Source organism: Bison bison, unplaced genomic scaffold, assembly GCF_000754665.1.
Source record: "Bison bison bison isolate TAMUID 2011002044 unplaced genomic scaffold, Bison_UMD1.0 scf7180017862979, whole genome shotgun sequence".
In the NCBI taxonomy this organism is placed as follows: domain Eukaryota; kingdom Metazoa; phylum Chordata; class Mammalia; order Artiodactyla; family Bovidae; genus Bison; species Bison bison.
In genome coordinates this window covers 1,194,527-1,209,368 of record NW_011493551.1, presented here as the reverse complement: position 1 = coordinate 1,209,368, position 14,842 = coordinate 1,194,527, and the positions used below count along the sequence as shown (strand labels likewise).

Below are 14,842 nucleotides of genomic sequence, written 5' to 3'. Positions count from 1 at the left end.
GGTTAGTGTTGGCCCTGCCGAGCTGGAGTGAGAGGGGACGGGGGATGGCTGCTGACGAGAAGGCCTGTGAAGGTTAGTACTGGACCTGCCGAGCTGGAGTGAGAGGGGACGGGGGATGGCTGCTGACGAGAAGGCCTGTGAAGGTTAGTACTGGACCTGCCGAGCTGGAGTGAGAGGGGACGGGGGATGGCTGCTGACGAGAAGGCCTGTGAAGGTTAGTGTTGGACCTGCCGAGCTGGAGTGAGAGGGGACGGGGGACAAGTCTTAGGAGAAGGGGAACAGATGGAGATGGGGCAGCTGGTCGGCTGTGAAGAAACAATTGTGGGGGATGATTCACCTCCTTCCTGGAGGGAAAAACAACTCGATGAGGCCACAAACACGAGATGACTTTATCGGACTCCACCCCAGCAACTGAGCAAATGGAATCATGGAATTTCATTTTCTTCTGTGACCATGTGAAATTCACATGATTATAAAGATGGAAAATGAAAACAAAAGAATAAATGTGAGCGCTTTGGTGTGACACGACAAAGAGCGCATTTCATTCATTTCATTCCAACCTGGCTGGCGGTGTCTCCCTTGCCTGCCTGCATGACTCTGCCTGTTCATGGAAGCCAGGGACATCACATAGCTTGGTGCAAACATTTCTTGGCCCAAGTCATGTGAAGTCCCCAACTATGCCCCTGAGTGAGAGGTAAGCCTCGTCTTCTTTTTAAAAAAGCAGTGAAAAATTGTCCTCAACTCCATCCCTCCAAAGCCTCAGTTGAAACAGACCAGAAGAAAGGACGTGAATTAATCAGTTCAGATTGTCCATTTTTTGCTGTTGTTGATGTTATTAAAGAACAGCAGGGCTTATTGCTGCTTGGGGGAAATCGCAGTCACTTGGAACTAAAACCAAATGAATCTTGCTTCTTTTCCTCCCGTGCAGTGGCCTGTGGCGGTTTCATTACCAAGCTGAATGGAACCATCACCAGTCCCGGGTGGCCGAAGGAGTACCCTACGAACAAAAACTGTGTCTGGCAAGTGGTGGCCCCCGCCCAGTACCGGATCTCCCTTCAGTTTGAAGTGTTTGAACTGGAAGGCAATGATGTATGTGTCCAGGCTCTGATTGGGGATGCTGTTGGGATGTGACCCAGGGCTGGGAACTGGGGAGGGGATCAGCAGGCAGGGAGGTGGCCTCCAACGGTCGTGGGGTTGTAGCTGGGCAGAATCTAGGGTGTTTGTCAAGGTGATTTCAACTGCACACCCTCGGCAGATGGAGTGCTCTGGTCCTCTCATCACTGATAAATCCAAGGAGAAGCAGGACAAGAGAGGAGGAGGGGGGTATTGGGAGTGGGAGGTGGTCAGGACAGGTACATCCCCTGGGGTTAGAATCTGGGGCTTAGTGTCCAGCTGGGAAGAATGGAGGGAGTGAGATGCATCTGGGGACCAGGGTAGCATAAACAGTCCATTCCCTCCCGTGGGCAGTGGTCATGGGATGACTGCATCAGCCAGCCAAGGCCCAGGCAGAGCCCACTGCTGGACAGCAGGTCCAACGTGCCCCCTGTCTGCACTTTGGGCTGGAGGGATCCCAGTGAGAGTCGAGAGGACCCTCCTGCCAGACCCGGTCAAACCCATCTGCTCACCTGGAGGGTGCAGCTCTTAGGAAGGGGCCCCTGCAGGGTGCCAGGATCTGAGGGGAGGGAAGTGGGAGCCCCCGACGGCTCCCCACGGTGCTCCCTTGCTTGGTGCTCCCCAGGTGTGTAAGTATGACTTCGTGGAGGTGCGCAGTGGCCTGTCCCCTGATGCCAGGCTGCACGGCAAGTTCTGCGGCTCTGAGACGCCCGAGGTCATTACCTCACAGAGCAACAACATGCGTGTGGAGTTCAAGTCCGACAACACGGTCTCCAAACGCGGCTTCAGGGCCCACTTCTTCTCAGGTGTGCGGGTTTGGGGGCAAGACTACAGACTGAGGGAGACAGGGTTTTGCAGGCTCCCAGCCTCAGGGCAGCCACCTACCCCTCTCTGTCCGTTGTCCCTGCCCTCACAGTGTCTCTGCCTCGGTCTGGGTTTTATATAGTGGTAGCTATTTCACTTCCACTTTTCACTTTCATGCATTGGAGAAGGAAATGGCAACCCACTCCAGTGTTCTTGCCTGGAGAATCCCAGGGACAGAGGAGCCTAGTGGGCTGCTGTCTATGGGGTCGCACAGAGTCGGACACGACTGATGCGACTCAGCAGCAGCAGCGGCAGCAGCTATATTATTATAGGACGGCCAAAACAAACGACCACACACTAAGTGGCCTAAAACAACAGAAATGTTGTCTCTCACAGCTCTGGGGGCCAGAGGTCTGAAATTGAGGTGTGGGAAAGGCCGGACTCCCCCAAAGGACTTGAAGAAGAGCCTGGCTCGTCTCTTTGTAGTCCCTGGTTTTAGTAGTGAGGTGCTGGGTGGTCTTCAGTTCTTTATTTGTTAAGGGTCCTTGACGGATTCTTGGTTGTCCTCATGGAATCAGAGGCTAAAACACTGAGTGTCTGGTGACCCATTATGGGCAGCAGGCAGAGGGTCCAGAGTGAAGGGAGACATCTGAGCCCTGAGGTCATCCTTGGGGGAGGGCTGGGAGTGGAGGCTGACCCTCGGTAGGCTGGCTTAGGCAAGGGCTGCACACTGCTGGCTTGAGGCACAGGAACCACAGTGACGACAGCAGCTGACGCTTGAGTCCATCCATGATAGTAAATGAAAACTAACAGGGACGTGGGGGCTGGACACTGTTCTAAGTGTTTTTTCTTATACTACTTCATTTTTCTCCTCTCAGCAACCCTATGAGGTAAGGACACCATGACTGACTCCATTTTACAGGCGAGGTAACTGAGGCACAGAGGTCAAGGACTCCCCAAGGTCATAACAGCTGGAAGCAGAGGAGCGGGGCTGCCACTGGGCTGTCTGGCTCACGGCTCACATGCTTATCTGCTCCACAGGCAGGAGGAGGCGTGGAGTCGTGGAATAAGAGCCCGGCCTCCAGGTCACACCCGCTGCTTGCTCACTGAGTAACCTTGGGCACGTTAGCGGTCTCAGCCTCAGTTTCCCTACCTGTAAAATGGGGACACAGGCCCCTCCCTCCTAAGGTTGTGTGACAATTAAGTGAGGTAATATAGAGAGTATGTGCCAAGTTGCTTTGGTTGTGTCCAGCTGTTTGCAATCCTATGGACTGTAGTCCACCAGGCTTCTCTGTCCAAGGGGTTCTCCAGGCAAGAATACTGGAGTGGGTTGCCATGCCCTTCTCCAGGGGATCTGCCCAACCCAGGGATCGAACCCACATCTCCTGTCTCCTGCACTGGATGCAGATTCTTCACCACTAGCACCACCTCAGAGGCCCAGAGAGTATAGTATAGAGTGATTAGTGTCCACCACATAGTAAATAATTCATGATAGCTGTTTTTTTATTGTTAATATTATTACTAATATTAGCCTATCCTTTAGGGAGCTCCTTGGTTTGGGTGGGGAGCAGGGGTGGAGACACATGTACACATGAAGCGCTTTAGGAGCATGGGGAATTCAGAATATACAGGGCCAGGTCATGCCCAAGGAATGCTGCCCCACCCTCCCCCTCGGGGAGGAAGAATCAGCGTTGGCGATGATCAGGGAGGCTCCCTGGCAGAGGCTCCTTTTGAGCGGGGTCCTGGGCTGTAAGGAGCGCTCCCATGTCGGTGGTTCCCCTTAGGATAGTCCGTTGATCCCCACAGACAAGGACGAGTGCGCCAAGGACAACGGCGGCTGCCAGCACGAGTGTGTCAACACCTTTGGGAGCTACCTATGCAGGTGCAGGAACGGCTACCGGCTCCATGAGAACGGGCAGGACTGCAAAGAGGGTGAGGCTGGACCGTGGCCGGGGCCAGGGGTGGGGGGTCACCTTGGCTGCCCGAGTATACCCATGCTCAAGAGCCAGGGGCGCTTCTTCCCCGGTTGGCCAAGCCCAGAAACGAGGCTCAGCTTCTGCCTGCCTTCCCTTCTCCCAGCCTCCTGCTCATGAGTGAATTCCCCCAGGGTAGTCACTCCTTCAGGGGGCTTGTAGGGGCCCTCAAGTGCTCTTCTACACGTATTGTTGGAAAGAAGTTAAACCCCAGGTTCCAGAATCAGACCCCCAAGGTTTAAATCTTGGCTCCGCTACTTACTAGCTATGTGACCTTGGGCGAGTCACTTAACCTCTCTGAGCCTCAGTTTCCACTTCTGTTTAAAAAGGACTAAACATACCTCCTTCTTAATGTTTTTATGAGGGTTAAATGAGAGAATGCTTAGCAAGTATTTCATATAGGCTGACACATAGTAAGCACTTGAAATGTCCATAGATATCAGCTATCTCTGTTGTAATCTTATTTGCCATGCACGAGTCTAGTAAAATAGAATTTGGGAAAGACTTTGTTCCCTGCTCCATTTGCTCCTGAGAGTCCTTCAGAGCCAGATGGCTTTTGATGTCCAGCCACTCTGAGAAAGGCCTTCCCTGTGTTCCTACTCCACCCTGCAAAGGGGGTTTGAGCATCTCGATAAACACACAAGCCTGCTGGCCTTGGCCCCACCACAAAGCCCTGCATGCATGCACAGCAGGGAAGGGAAGAGGTGAAGACTTCATGCCCCATCTGGGACAAGCACTTCAGACTTAGGGGATTCAGGCTGGCCAGGGCCTCCCTGGAAAATGAGCTAAATAAAGAATTAAAAAATGAGCTCAGACATCTTCCGAAGCCCACCCTCAAGGCCCACGTTCTGACCTGGACACAGGGAGTCACAGGTTGGGTTGGAAGGTGGGTTGGAAGAACTTGGAAGGACTGTCATTCTGAAACTTAAGAAAACTAAAAAAAAAAACCCACCTTCCTCTAGCCCCTGTGGTGCAGGGGAGGCCAGGAGGATTACAAAGTCAGCTAAGGTTCCATCAGGTGAATGGATGGGTCCCCATCGGTGGGTGGGGTGTCCAGAAGCAGACACCCTGTGTCTGAACTGTTGCCCTGCTGGCACCTGTTCTCCTCATGGCTACAGGGCAGAGGCAGCAAGGAGGTGGAACCTCCACACAGCCGCCCCCAACCCTGATCTGCCCTCAACTGCCCCCTCCAGCTGCCTCAGCCTGAAGCACCCACAACCTACAGCCTAGGAGACAGCAGCGCTACCTCCTCGGGGTCCTCTCCTTCCTAATCAGCAGTAGCAAAGGCAGTCCTGGCTCCACCCCTGACCAACAGGTCGCTTGCCTTCTCTCAGCTTATTTTCTCAATTAGAAGGTGGAAAGGATTAAATGAGAGGATGCAATCAAAGTGCTTACCACAGCGCTCAACACAGAGGGAGACATATTCTAGCTATTGGCCAAAACGGTACTTACTGAGCAAGTCGTGGCACCACTCTTTGCAAATTGCACGGTAACCAGGGCAACATTTGTAGCCTCCAATTGAAACTACTTTGGAAACTAAAAGACAGAGGGCGTGGTGATGGAGACCTTTGTTAGCACTCGCTGCGCCTTTCACATGCATTATCTCATTTAATCCATGCACTCACCCCCCTCCAAAGGTTGGCACTTCTTTTACAAACAAGGACACCAAGGCTTACAGAAGTCCCCAAAGTCCCCCAGCTTGTATGCAGTGGAACCAGGACTTGAGATGAGGCCCATCTGACCCCAGGGCCTGTGGTCTTAACCAACTCTACCATATTTCCAATGACAACTGCAAAGCAAATAGCAATAGTTAAAAAGCTAACTCCAGGAAGGTAGCAAAGAAAAATACATCAGCAGATCTCTGAGCCGGGGAACCCTTGATTCAGGCCAGCCTCTGCCCCCACGTTCAATGACCATGTGACACGAGCTCGGGGAGGAGACTCTTCCAGAACACCTCTTCTGCTGTCTGCTACCTCTCTCTCTCTCACTCTCTCTCTCTGCCTGTCCCCAGCCGGCTGTGTACACAAGATCAGCAGCACAGAGGGGTCCCTGGTGAGCCCCAACTGGCCTGACAAATACCCAAGCCGGAGGGAGTGCACCTGGAACATCTCTTCAACCGCGGGCCACAGGGTGAAACTCGTGAGTTATTTTCAAAGTCTGTGAACAACCCAGATTTCAGTATCAGACTGACATGGGTCTGGGTCTCTGCCCTGCCTCTTCCCAGCTCTGAAACCTGGTGATGTTAATCAACATTTCTAGGACTCACTTTTGTATTCCGGAAAATGGGGCTGCTGGCAAAAGCTACCTCAAGTAGCTGTTGTGCAGATTAAAAAAGAGGGTGTACCTGAAGCCATCAGCACAGGGCGGTGGGTGAGCAGCACTGTGTAAACAGCATCTGTTCACGGTGGTGTCACTCTGAACTGGCACCCTTTACACAGACCTGAAGTGTTGTTTGTGATTCCATTGTTTGCAGTTATAACATTTTACCAAATGATACATTCTCGAGATATAAAAAAAATATAGTCAGAGGGTTGGAAAGTGAAAACCAAATTTCCAGACACCCATGCTCACTCTAGAAATTACTTTTCTGAACATTTTTTTGTGAATTCTTCCAGAAATTTCTGTGTTTGTATGCACAGGAAAAAAACATATATCCTTTTCTTGCTCACATTTCTCAAAAGTACTCTATTATTCATATTCCTCTACAACTTACATTTTTCCCATTAACAAAGAGTTGGACATGGCTGAGCAACTAAGCACTTCGCACCTCACTGTTGTTAGCCAATTAACAATGGATTAAGTTATGTATGCTAATTCTCTCTTGCATTAAACATGTATGTCTTCCAAGCCTCTCTTTGAGCTTCCCTGGTGGCTCTGGTGGCTCAGATGGTAAAGAATCTGCCTGCAATGCAGGCGACCCGGGTTCGATCCCTGGGTTGGAAAGATTCCCTGGAGAAGGAAATGGCAGCCCACTCCAGTATTCTTGCCTGGAAAATCCCATGGACCGCAGAGCCCGGTAGGTTACCGTCCATGGGGCCGCAAAGAGCCGGACACGACTGAGCGACTTCACTTTCACTTGGATTAATATATATGAGTGTCCCCTTGACTGGGGCATCGGGGGTAAAGGCAGGTTCCCTGACCAAAGGTGCTCATGTGGGCACCTCCTATGCGTGGCTGTCTCTGTAGTAAGCACTTTCAGTTGCTCTCCTGCGTCAATCAGAAGCCTTGAATCTGGGCGAGGGCGAATTAAAGCGAGTGCGTTGGAGAAAGGCTGCCATCTGCTGGACGATGTTCGTCATGGCAACAGGAATCTCTGAAGCGGCGGGGGAATGGCTCCCCCCGGGGGTGGGAACGCGCAATATACACTCTTGGAACCGGTGCTTCCGTGGAAGGGTCACAAGATTTCAGTAATTGCCCCCAAAGTCTTATCCTGTTCTCTGCAGTGCTGAAGAACTAAAACAACAGATCACAGTGGCCAGGGTGAGCCCAGACCTCCAGTTTATCTGAGGCTCATACATACGTGCTAGCTCTTAAATATTTCCTTGGGAAGTGGATAGTGGGTGTTGATCACACTCTACCGTTTTGCTGCCACAGAGTGTGAGCTGAATGCTTACCAGGAAGCTGGTGTCTGACTGCATGTGGGCAGCCATAGGGCATCCCATGAACTTTGGGGAGCTCACTGGCCCGCTATCCACCTCCCATTGCCCTGCCCTCCCTGTTACCACCGGCCTCCCCTTCCTACTCCTGCCCACATGCCTAGCCCCACTCTCTGGCCCCACCTCCCTGTCTGTAAGTGTGAAGAATCTTTCCCGTGTCAAGTGTGTTTAACATCCTTACAAAAGCCAGTGGCCCCTCTATTTCTACCTCTCTACCTCCATCCCTGACCTGTTGCCCCAGCTCCCTTCGTGTGAACTGAGACGCCTTCCCAACCCCTCCTGGTAATGTTCTCTCTCCCTCTCTGTCATTTGGTCCAAGTCTTCATTTAAAGTGTCCCCTCTCACCCTGTCCCATGCCCCTGATAGCCACGGGCAGGCCATCATCTGCCCAGAGCCTGAGAAGTCCTACATGTGGAGTTGCAGAGCGCAGCACACAACCTGAAATTATGAGGTTGCCCTGGCCTGCTTTGGGGGACAGACTTGGGGGGGGCAAGAAGAAGAGAGGCGGTACAGGCTAGTGATGGTTCAAGTGTGGTCTGGAGTCAGGCTGCCTGGGAGTCAAGTTCAGCTCCGTCCTCTAGCTGTGGGAGCGTGCACAGATCCCTTAACCTCCCTAAGACTCATTTTCCCCTTCTGCACACTGGGGCTAATCATAGCCCTTCCCTGACAGCATCATCAGAATTAAGTAACAAAATGCAGGGCTCTGCATGGAAAGCAAACACTCAACTCAGGCCAGCCTTTCTGACCATGAGCACGTGGAGCAGCGGGCACTTCATAAAAGCGCCGTTCACGTCATCTGTGCTCGGGGGCTGCGCAGTGCAGTGCAGAGGTTGAGGGCAGGGGCTCCGGACCTCCTGGTCCTGGCCCAGCCAGTGGGTGGCCCTTGGGCAAGTTATGCGACAGCTCTGTGCTGCGGTTTCCTCATCTGTAAAGTGGTGGTTATCACGGCAGACACCTCACAAGGTCGTGAGGACTGCTACTTACAAAACACTGAGAACAGTGCCTGGCTCAGAGGAAGCACTTTGGTCTCATGGTTAAGCGAGGGAGACGCCGTGAGACATAACAGAGGAGCACAGACACCAACACGCGTTGACACTCTCCGACCCCAGCTGTCTTATCCGCCAAGGGGCCTTGGTGGCAGTAGTTCTCAGGGCTGCTCTGGAGACCAAAAGAGGCCAGGTGGTGACCCTCACCACAAGTGTGACCATCATCGCCATGGGCGCCACGCCCCCCGCACAGCTGGCTGGGCAGATGTGTGTCCTTGTGTTCCCAGAGAGGGGGCCTGCACCCACCTCAGCTGAAAGGACCTGGGCTCACTCGCTGCTCTTTCACCCCCAGACATTTAATGAATTCGAGATCGAGCAGCACCAGGAATGTGCCTACGACCACCTGGAACTGTACGACGGGCCTGACAGCCAGGCCCCCATCCTCGGCCGTTTCTGTGGCAGCAAGAAGCCGGACCCTGTGGTGGCCTCGGGCAGCAGCCTGTTTCTCCGGTTTTATTCGGACGCCTCGGTGCAGAGGAGAGGATTCCAGGCTGTGCACAGCACAGGTGCGTGGGCTGGGGCCCTGGCCTTCAGCTTATCCCCATGTGGACCCGAGATAGATGAGTGATGAAGGCAGGGAAAGGATCACCTTTAATTCTGATTATTGTGGGGATGGGAGGTGTGTGATGACGTGTCCCTTTTAAAATGAAACATGAACAGCCATGGGGGGAGGGTTATAGCAACCTATTAAGTGAGCAACCCTTTTTCGGTGCCAAACTTCCTACATCTCTTCCTTTCTTCCTCCTTCCCTCCTTTTAAACTTTTATTTGTAATTTTGCTGTTTTGTGAAACCCTGGGTCTGGGTGCTGAATGGTGGAAAGAAGTCCTCTGTACCCCCCCAAGAAGCAGTTACAAAAAACGAAAAGTGTTTCTGCTTCCCATTATTTTTCTCACTTGAAATAAACAGCCTTAATCAGCCCTTTGGAGGAAAATGTTTATGCTTATAACTTACATTATTTACCATGCTAAACAGAAGAAAGTCAGTAAGAACACTGGCTCTGTTGTTTAGCCACTTAAAGGATACAGCCTGGGACTTGTTGTTCAGTCACTAAGTCGTGTCCGACTCTTTAAGACTCCTCTTTGCAGCACTACAGGCTTCCCTGTCCTTCACCATCTCCGGGAGCTTGCTCAAACTCACGTCCATGGAGTTGGTGATGCCATCAACCATCTCATCCTCTGTCGCCCCCTTCTCCTGCCCTCATACAGTCTGGGACTAGAATCCATGAAGCAACCTTGACTTTCTGATCCCCGCCCTCTGACAAAGCAATGGCAGTGAGGCTCACTCAGAGCCTGCGATCATGATCGTGATCTCTGTGAGGTTTTCTGATCCCTTTAACAGCCCCTCCTCCCAGTTTTTTCCTAGAGTCAGAAAATATGAATCACATGAGACAAAGTAACAGCCAGCATCTTGGAAGCCTGGCTGACCCTGGCCGCAAATTCCCCACTGTTCACGGCTATATCACCACTTCCCTGGTGACGTTTAAAAGCCACTCACTAGTGACTTCACCCTCTTGTCCCTGCAGACTGAGTGTGGGTGCTCAGGGTGGGTCAGGGTCCTGCAGGAAACAGGGGCACACTCAGGTGGAGTCATTATTTGAGAAGCTACTAAGGGACCGTTTACAGAGGGGTGGACAAGATGTGGGGACTCCACAGGGGCTGTGCAGCAACCATGGCTAAGATGCAAGGCTGTCACTCCCCTCGGTCTCAACGACAGAGGCGGGGGATCAGTTCCTGAAGCCTAGAGACAAAAGCTGGCAAGCAGAGGGCCCCCAAACAGGAGCTGTGACATGCAGTCAAAGGACACAGTCTGTGGTGACCAGGCAAGGAGGGGCCTGGGACTAGTGCCCTGACCTCTCTCTTCCCTGATCTGCTAGTGCTGGCTGTGGCCGGATCAGGGAGCCAAGGGGCTGGTCCAAGTAGACCCAGAGGTCTGCCTCCAGGGGCCAGGGCAGGTGGGAAGAGGAGAGGAGATCTGGCAGGATGGGTGGGAGGCATCCTACCCTGCTCAGCCCTCATTTCATTGCCAGCCACATCTCAAGAATTTGAAATTTTCCAAAGACAGCTCAGACCTGGAAGAAAATCTAAGCCAGAGCACACTCGGGACTGAGAGTTGGCAGTCGGACAGGACTGGGGCCAGGCTGGATGTGGAGGTCCAGCCGGGGGTGGGTGGGGAAGGGGGGCAGGGACCTCAGGGCAAAGTGAACGTTACCGCACAGTGTGGAAGGCACACCATGGGGAGGAGGCTGGGAGCACACCAAGAACTGCGGTGGGGGAATTTACCTGCAAAATTCCATCGCTCTCTAATGGCCCATCACTCTCATGTACATATTTTTATCATGTGTTATGTAGGATGGGCTCAGGCCAACCAGAGTTACCATCCTAGTAAAAAATAGGAGCTAAAGCTACAGAATACAAGTCCAAAGTTTGGAGGCATAGCTCACCTGTAACACCCGCAGAAGGTTTTTGAAAGCTAGCCTGTGGCCAGGCTCTCAAATGCAGGTGCTGCTGCTGCTGCTTGGTCGCGTCCAACTCTTTGGGACCCTATGGGCTGTAGCTCACCAGGTTCCTCTGTCCATGGTGATTCTCCAGGCAGGAACACTGGAGAAGGTTGCCACGCCCTCCTCCACCGTCTGGACCATCAGGAAAGCCCAGAAATACTGGAGTGGGTAGACTATCCCTTCTCCAGGGGATGGGGATCTTCCAGGAATCGACCCAGGAATAGAACCGGGGTCTCCCGCTTTGGGGGCAGATACTTTACCAGCGGAACTATCAGGGAAGCCCAGATACAGGTGCAATCCAGATCTATTCTGAAGTTTCAGGTTTAAGCCCTCACCAGCAGTTTTGAACCCACTCCAGTGTTCTTGCCTGGAGAATCCCAGAGACAGCGGAGCCTGGTGGGCTGCCGTCAATGGGGTCGCACAGAGTCAGACACGACTGAAGCGACTTAGCAGCAGCAGCAGTTTTGATGCGCTTTGGGCGCCCTCTGCTGGCAAAAATAACAGATTACGGTAAGTCTGTCGGCAGGAGTGAGCCCTTTTCAGATGCTTCCAGACAACAAAGTGGTAAAGATCCAACCACATCCCGGCGACCAGTAGGACAAACCATCCCTTGGCCCCATATATCCATAACTGGAGAGAAGGAAAGGCTTTTATTATGGCATCTCTGGTGTTCCCCGAGGCTCCCTATAGCCCAATCTGGGAACATAGGTCCTGGGTGTGTATGTAAGGGCTAATTTGGATTCCCCAGCGAATCCTAGAAACTCCTGGATCTCTTTTATTTCTCTGTAAAATGGGTTTTTTTGGAGGAGGAAATGGCAACCCACTCCAGTATTCTTGCCTGGAAAATTCCATGGACAGAGGAACCTGACAGGCTACAGTCCATGGGTTGCAAAGGGTTGGACACGACTGAGCGACTAACAAAGTGGGGTGATGAAACTTGCCTGGCCTTTCGCACAGAGCAAACACTAGGTTTTGTAGAGAAAACGGGCCTGTACAGAGGGTGTGAAGAGAGACAGGGTTGCTGGGGGTGGGGTGCGCAGTGCGGAGCGTGCCTTCTCTGTGCCGAGGGCGCATCGCGCTTCTCTCTCTGCTCCAGAGTGTGGGGGCAGGCTGAAGGCCGAAGTGCAGACCAAAGAGCTCTATTCCCATGCCCAGTTTGGGGACAACAACTACCCGAGCCAAGCCCGCTGCGACTGGGTGATCGTGGCGGACGACGGCTACGGCGTGGAGTTGATCTTCCGCACGTTTGAGGTCGAGGAGGAGGCCGACTGCGGCTACGACTACATGGAGGCGTTCGACGGCTATGACAGCACGGCGCCCAGGCTCGGCCGCTTCTGCGGCTCCGGGGTGAGTCCTGGGGATGCTGGGGTGGTGGTAGGCGGTCACTGCGGGGACCCAGAGCATGAACTGAATGGTCAGACACACATGGGTCACAGCCCTGGTGGCCCCTGCGGCTGCTTAGGGCACCAGGCAAGAGGCTCGTCCTGCTGGAGCAGAGGGAAACCCGGAGGGTAGCTGGAGAGGAGGTTGGGAAGTAACGGGGACCAGGTCAGGAAGGCCTAATGCAGAGGCCAGCTAGGGAAGAGCATCTTCCTTTTAGGGCTGCCTTTTTGCAGACTGGGCTTCCCTGGTAGCTCAGCTGGTAAAGAATCCGCCTGTAATGCAGGAGACCCTGGTTTGATTCTTAGGTGGGAAAGATCCCCTGGAGAAGGGATAGGCTACCCATTCCAGTATTCTGGTGGCTCAGCTACCCACTCCATTATTCTGGCCTGGAGAATGTCATGGATTGTATAGTCCATAGAGTCACAAAGAGTCCCAAGCAACTTTCACTTCAATTCACTTTTGCAGAGGGTTTGTCTTACTTTTGCAGAGGATTTGTCTCCCCACACCCCCATTTTTATTTAGCCTCCAGGCCTTTTTATTATCCTCTTGTGTATTCCATATACTCCCAATTCTCTCTCCCAGTAGAAACCAAATGCTTATACAAATTACGAATCACTCTTTTAACTATAAACATTAGTTATGTTCAAGGTCATTGTGATTGTTTTCATTATCATCTTTTTCCTGGGCCACCTCCTCAGGACAGGGCAGGCCTGTTTTCATCACTATTTCCCCAGCACCTGCCATAGGGCCTGGCACTGAGTTGGTGCTCAGTGAGAGCATAGGCCAGTTCAGTGTCCTGGTCCTCCTCCATCTGCATCACACTCCCCACACTGGGCTTCCAGCTCTGTCTTTTCCTTCACCTGCAGAGCTGATCACTCAAGGCTCTGCAACTGGCCGAACTTACAGTAAATCATTTTGGAATCATTATTAGTGCATGTGGTAAATGAACCTCAAACTGGCCTTTGTGTGGATCTTTGAATAATTTCCCTTCATCTTCTCTCACCCTCCAAAAGAGAAAGGATGACACAGTGTGGCTTAGCTGATGCAGTGCCTTTGAGAGATAAAGGGTCCAGAGGAGAACTTTGAAGGGTCCTGAGCAGTGAAATATACAGGAAGCCCAGTTTGGTTCCGTTAGAATCTGGCAGATGGCAGTCTGGGATCCTGGCTCCCTTTCACCTACCACCTGGCAAAACCTTTCTGTCAAACGTAACAACTCCATCCCACGTTTTGTCCTTGGACAAGGCAGAGGCCTCAATGATGGTCTTTGTCTTAGATCTCCTGGGAGAACATCACAGCGGTGACCCTAGTGCTGGGTGATTCATGATATACACTTTATAGTCAGAAGACCTGAGATTGGGGACTATTGAGTTGTGAACTAGATTTTCAACTAGATTTTCAAGCATAGAATGGAGATAGTGCCTGCCTTATAAAGCGGCTGTAACTTTACATGAGATGAAATCTGAAAATGCTTCAGCATGTGTGTGTGTTAATCACTCAGTCATGTCCAACTCGTTGCTACCCCGTGGACTGTAGCCCGCCAGGCTCCTCTGTCCATGGGATTCTCCAGGCAAGAGTACTGTAGTGGGTTGCCATTCCCTTCTCCAGGGGATCTTGGAGGGATCAAACCCAGGTCCCCTGCATTGCAGGAGATTCTTTACCATCTGAGCCACCAGGGAAGCCCTGAAAGTGCTTAGGTGCACTTAATTAACTGATGCACTTAATAATAATAGATTCTATAAGAGTTGTGCATTTAGAATTGTCTTTGGAAAAGTAGAGCTGGGGCAGGGGGCTGGGGGTGCTCTTGGGAGCAGAATTTGAAAAGCTTTTCTTTGAAAAAACAGCTTGTTTTGATGCCCTTCAGCGTCTCTCCTGTGTCTTTGTCTCATCCTCCTTATTTTAATACTCCAACCACAGCCAACTGGCTTAAAGTCCCCCTGGTTTTCCTTTCTCCTCACCTCAGCCATTGGAAGAAATCTACTCTGCAGGGGATTCTCTGATGATTCGATTCCACACTGATGACACCATTAACAAGAAAGGCTTTCATGCACGGTATACCAGTACCAAGTTCCAGGATGCCCTACACATGAAGAAATAATATTGTTCTTGAAAAACAGGAACTGAGAATGTTTTTATAACAATAGCACCTTGTGAATCTGCCCTAAAGCAGTGTACAGTATTATTCTCAAACAAAAACTCAAAATCTAGCCTTGGAATTGTGTGTATCGGATGAATTTGGCTGATCTGGCCAGAACAAGGAGGGGAGAAGATATTTCTTTGATTCCAGCCTCGGTGTTACCAATCATGCAGTTTTAAAGATTAAGATTTGATGTCACTGGCTATTTAAGCGTTGCCTGTTTGTCTCCTTGCCC

The 14,842-nt window shown here is 51.9% G+C and overlaps 1 protein-coding gene across 1 annotated transcript in view; it reads left to right on the top strand.

The window, feature by feature from the left end:
* The window catches only part of TLL2 (tolloid-like 2), a 142,016-nt gene extending 127,448 nt beyond the window's left edge, over positions 1–14,568 (top strand). The window contains exons 15-21 of the mRNA XM_010833035.1: positions 929–1,089; positions 1,739–1,919; positions 3,724–3,849; positions 5,902–6,029; positions 8,885–9,098; positions 12,187–12,437; positions 14,434–14,568. Coding sequence (XP_010831337.1) covers positions 929–1,089; positions 1,739–1,919; positions 3,724–3,849; positions 5,902–6,029; positions 8,885–9,098; positions 12,187–12,437; positions 14,434–14,568 — 1,196 coding nt within the window. The remainder of the gene's footprint in view (positions 1–928; positions 1,090–1,738; positions 1,920–3,723; positions 3,850–5,901; positions 6,030–8,884; positions 9,099–12,186; positions 12,438–14,433) is intronic.
* Positions 14,569–14,842: the final 274 nt, after the last annotated feature.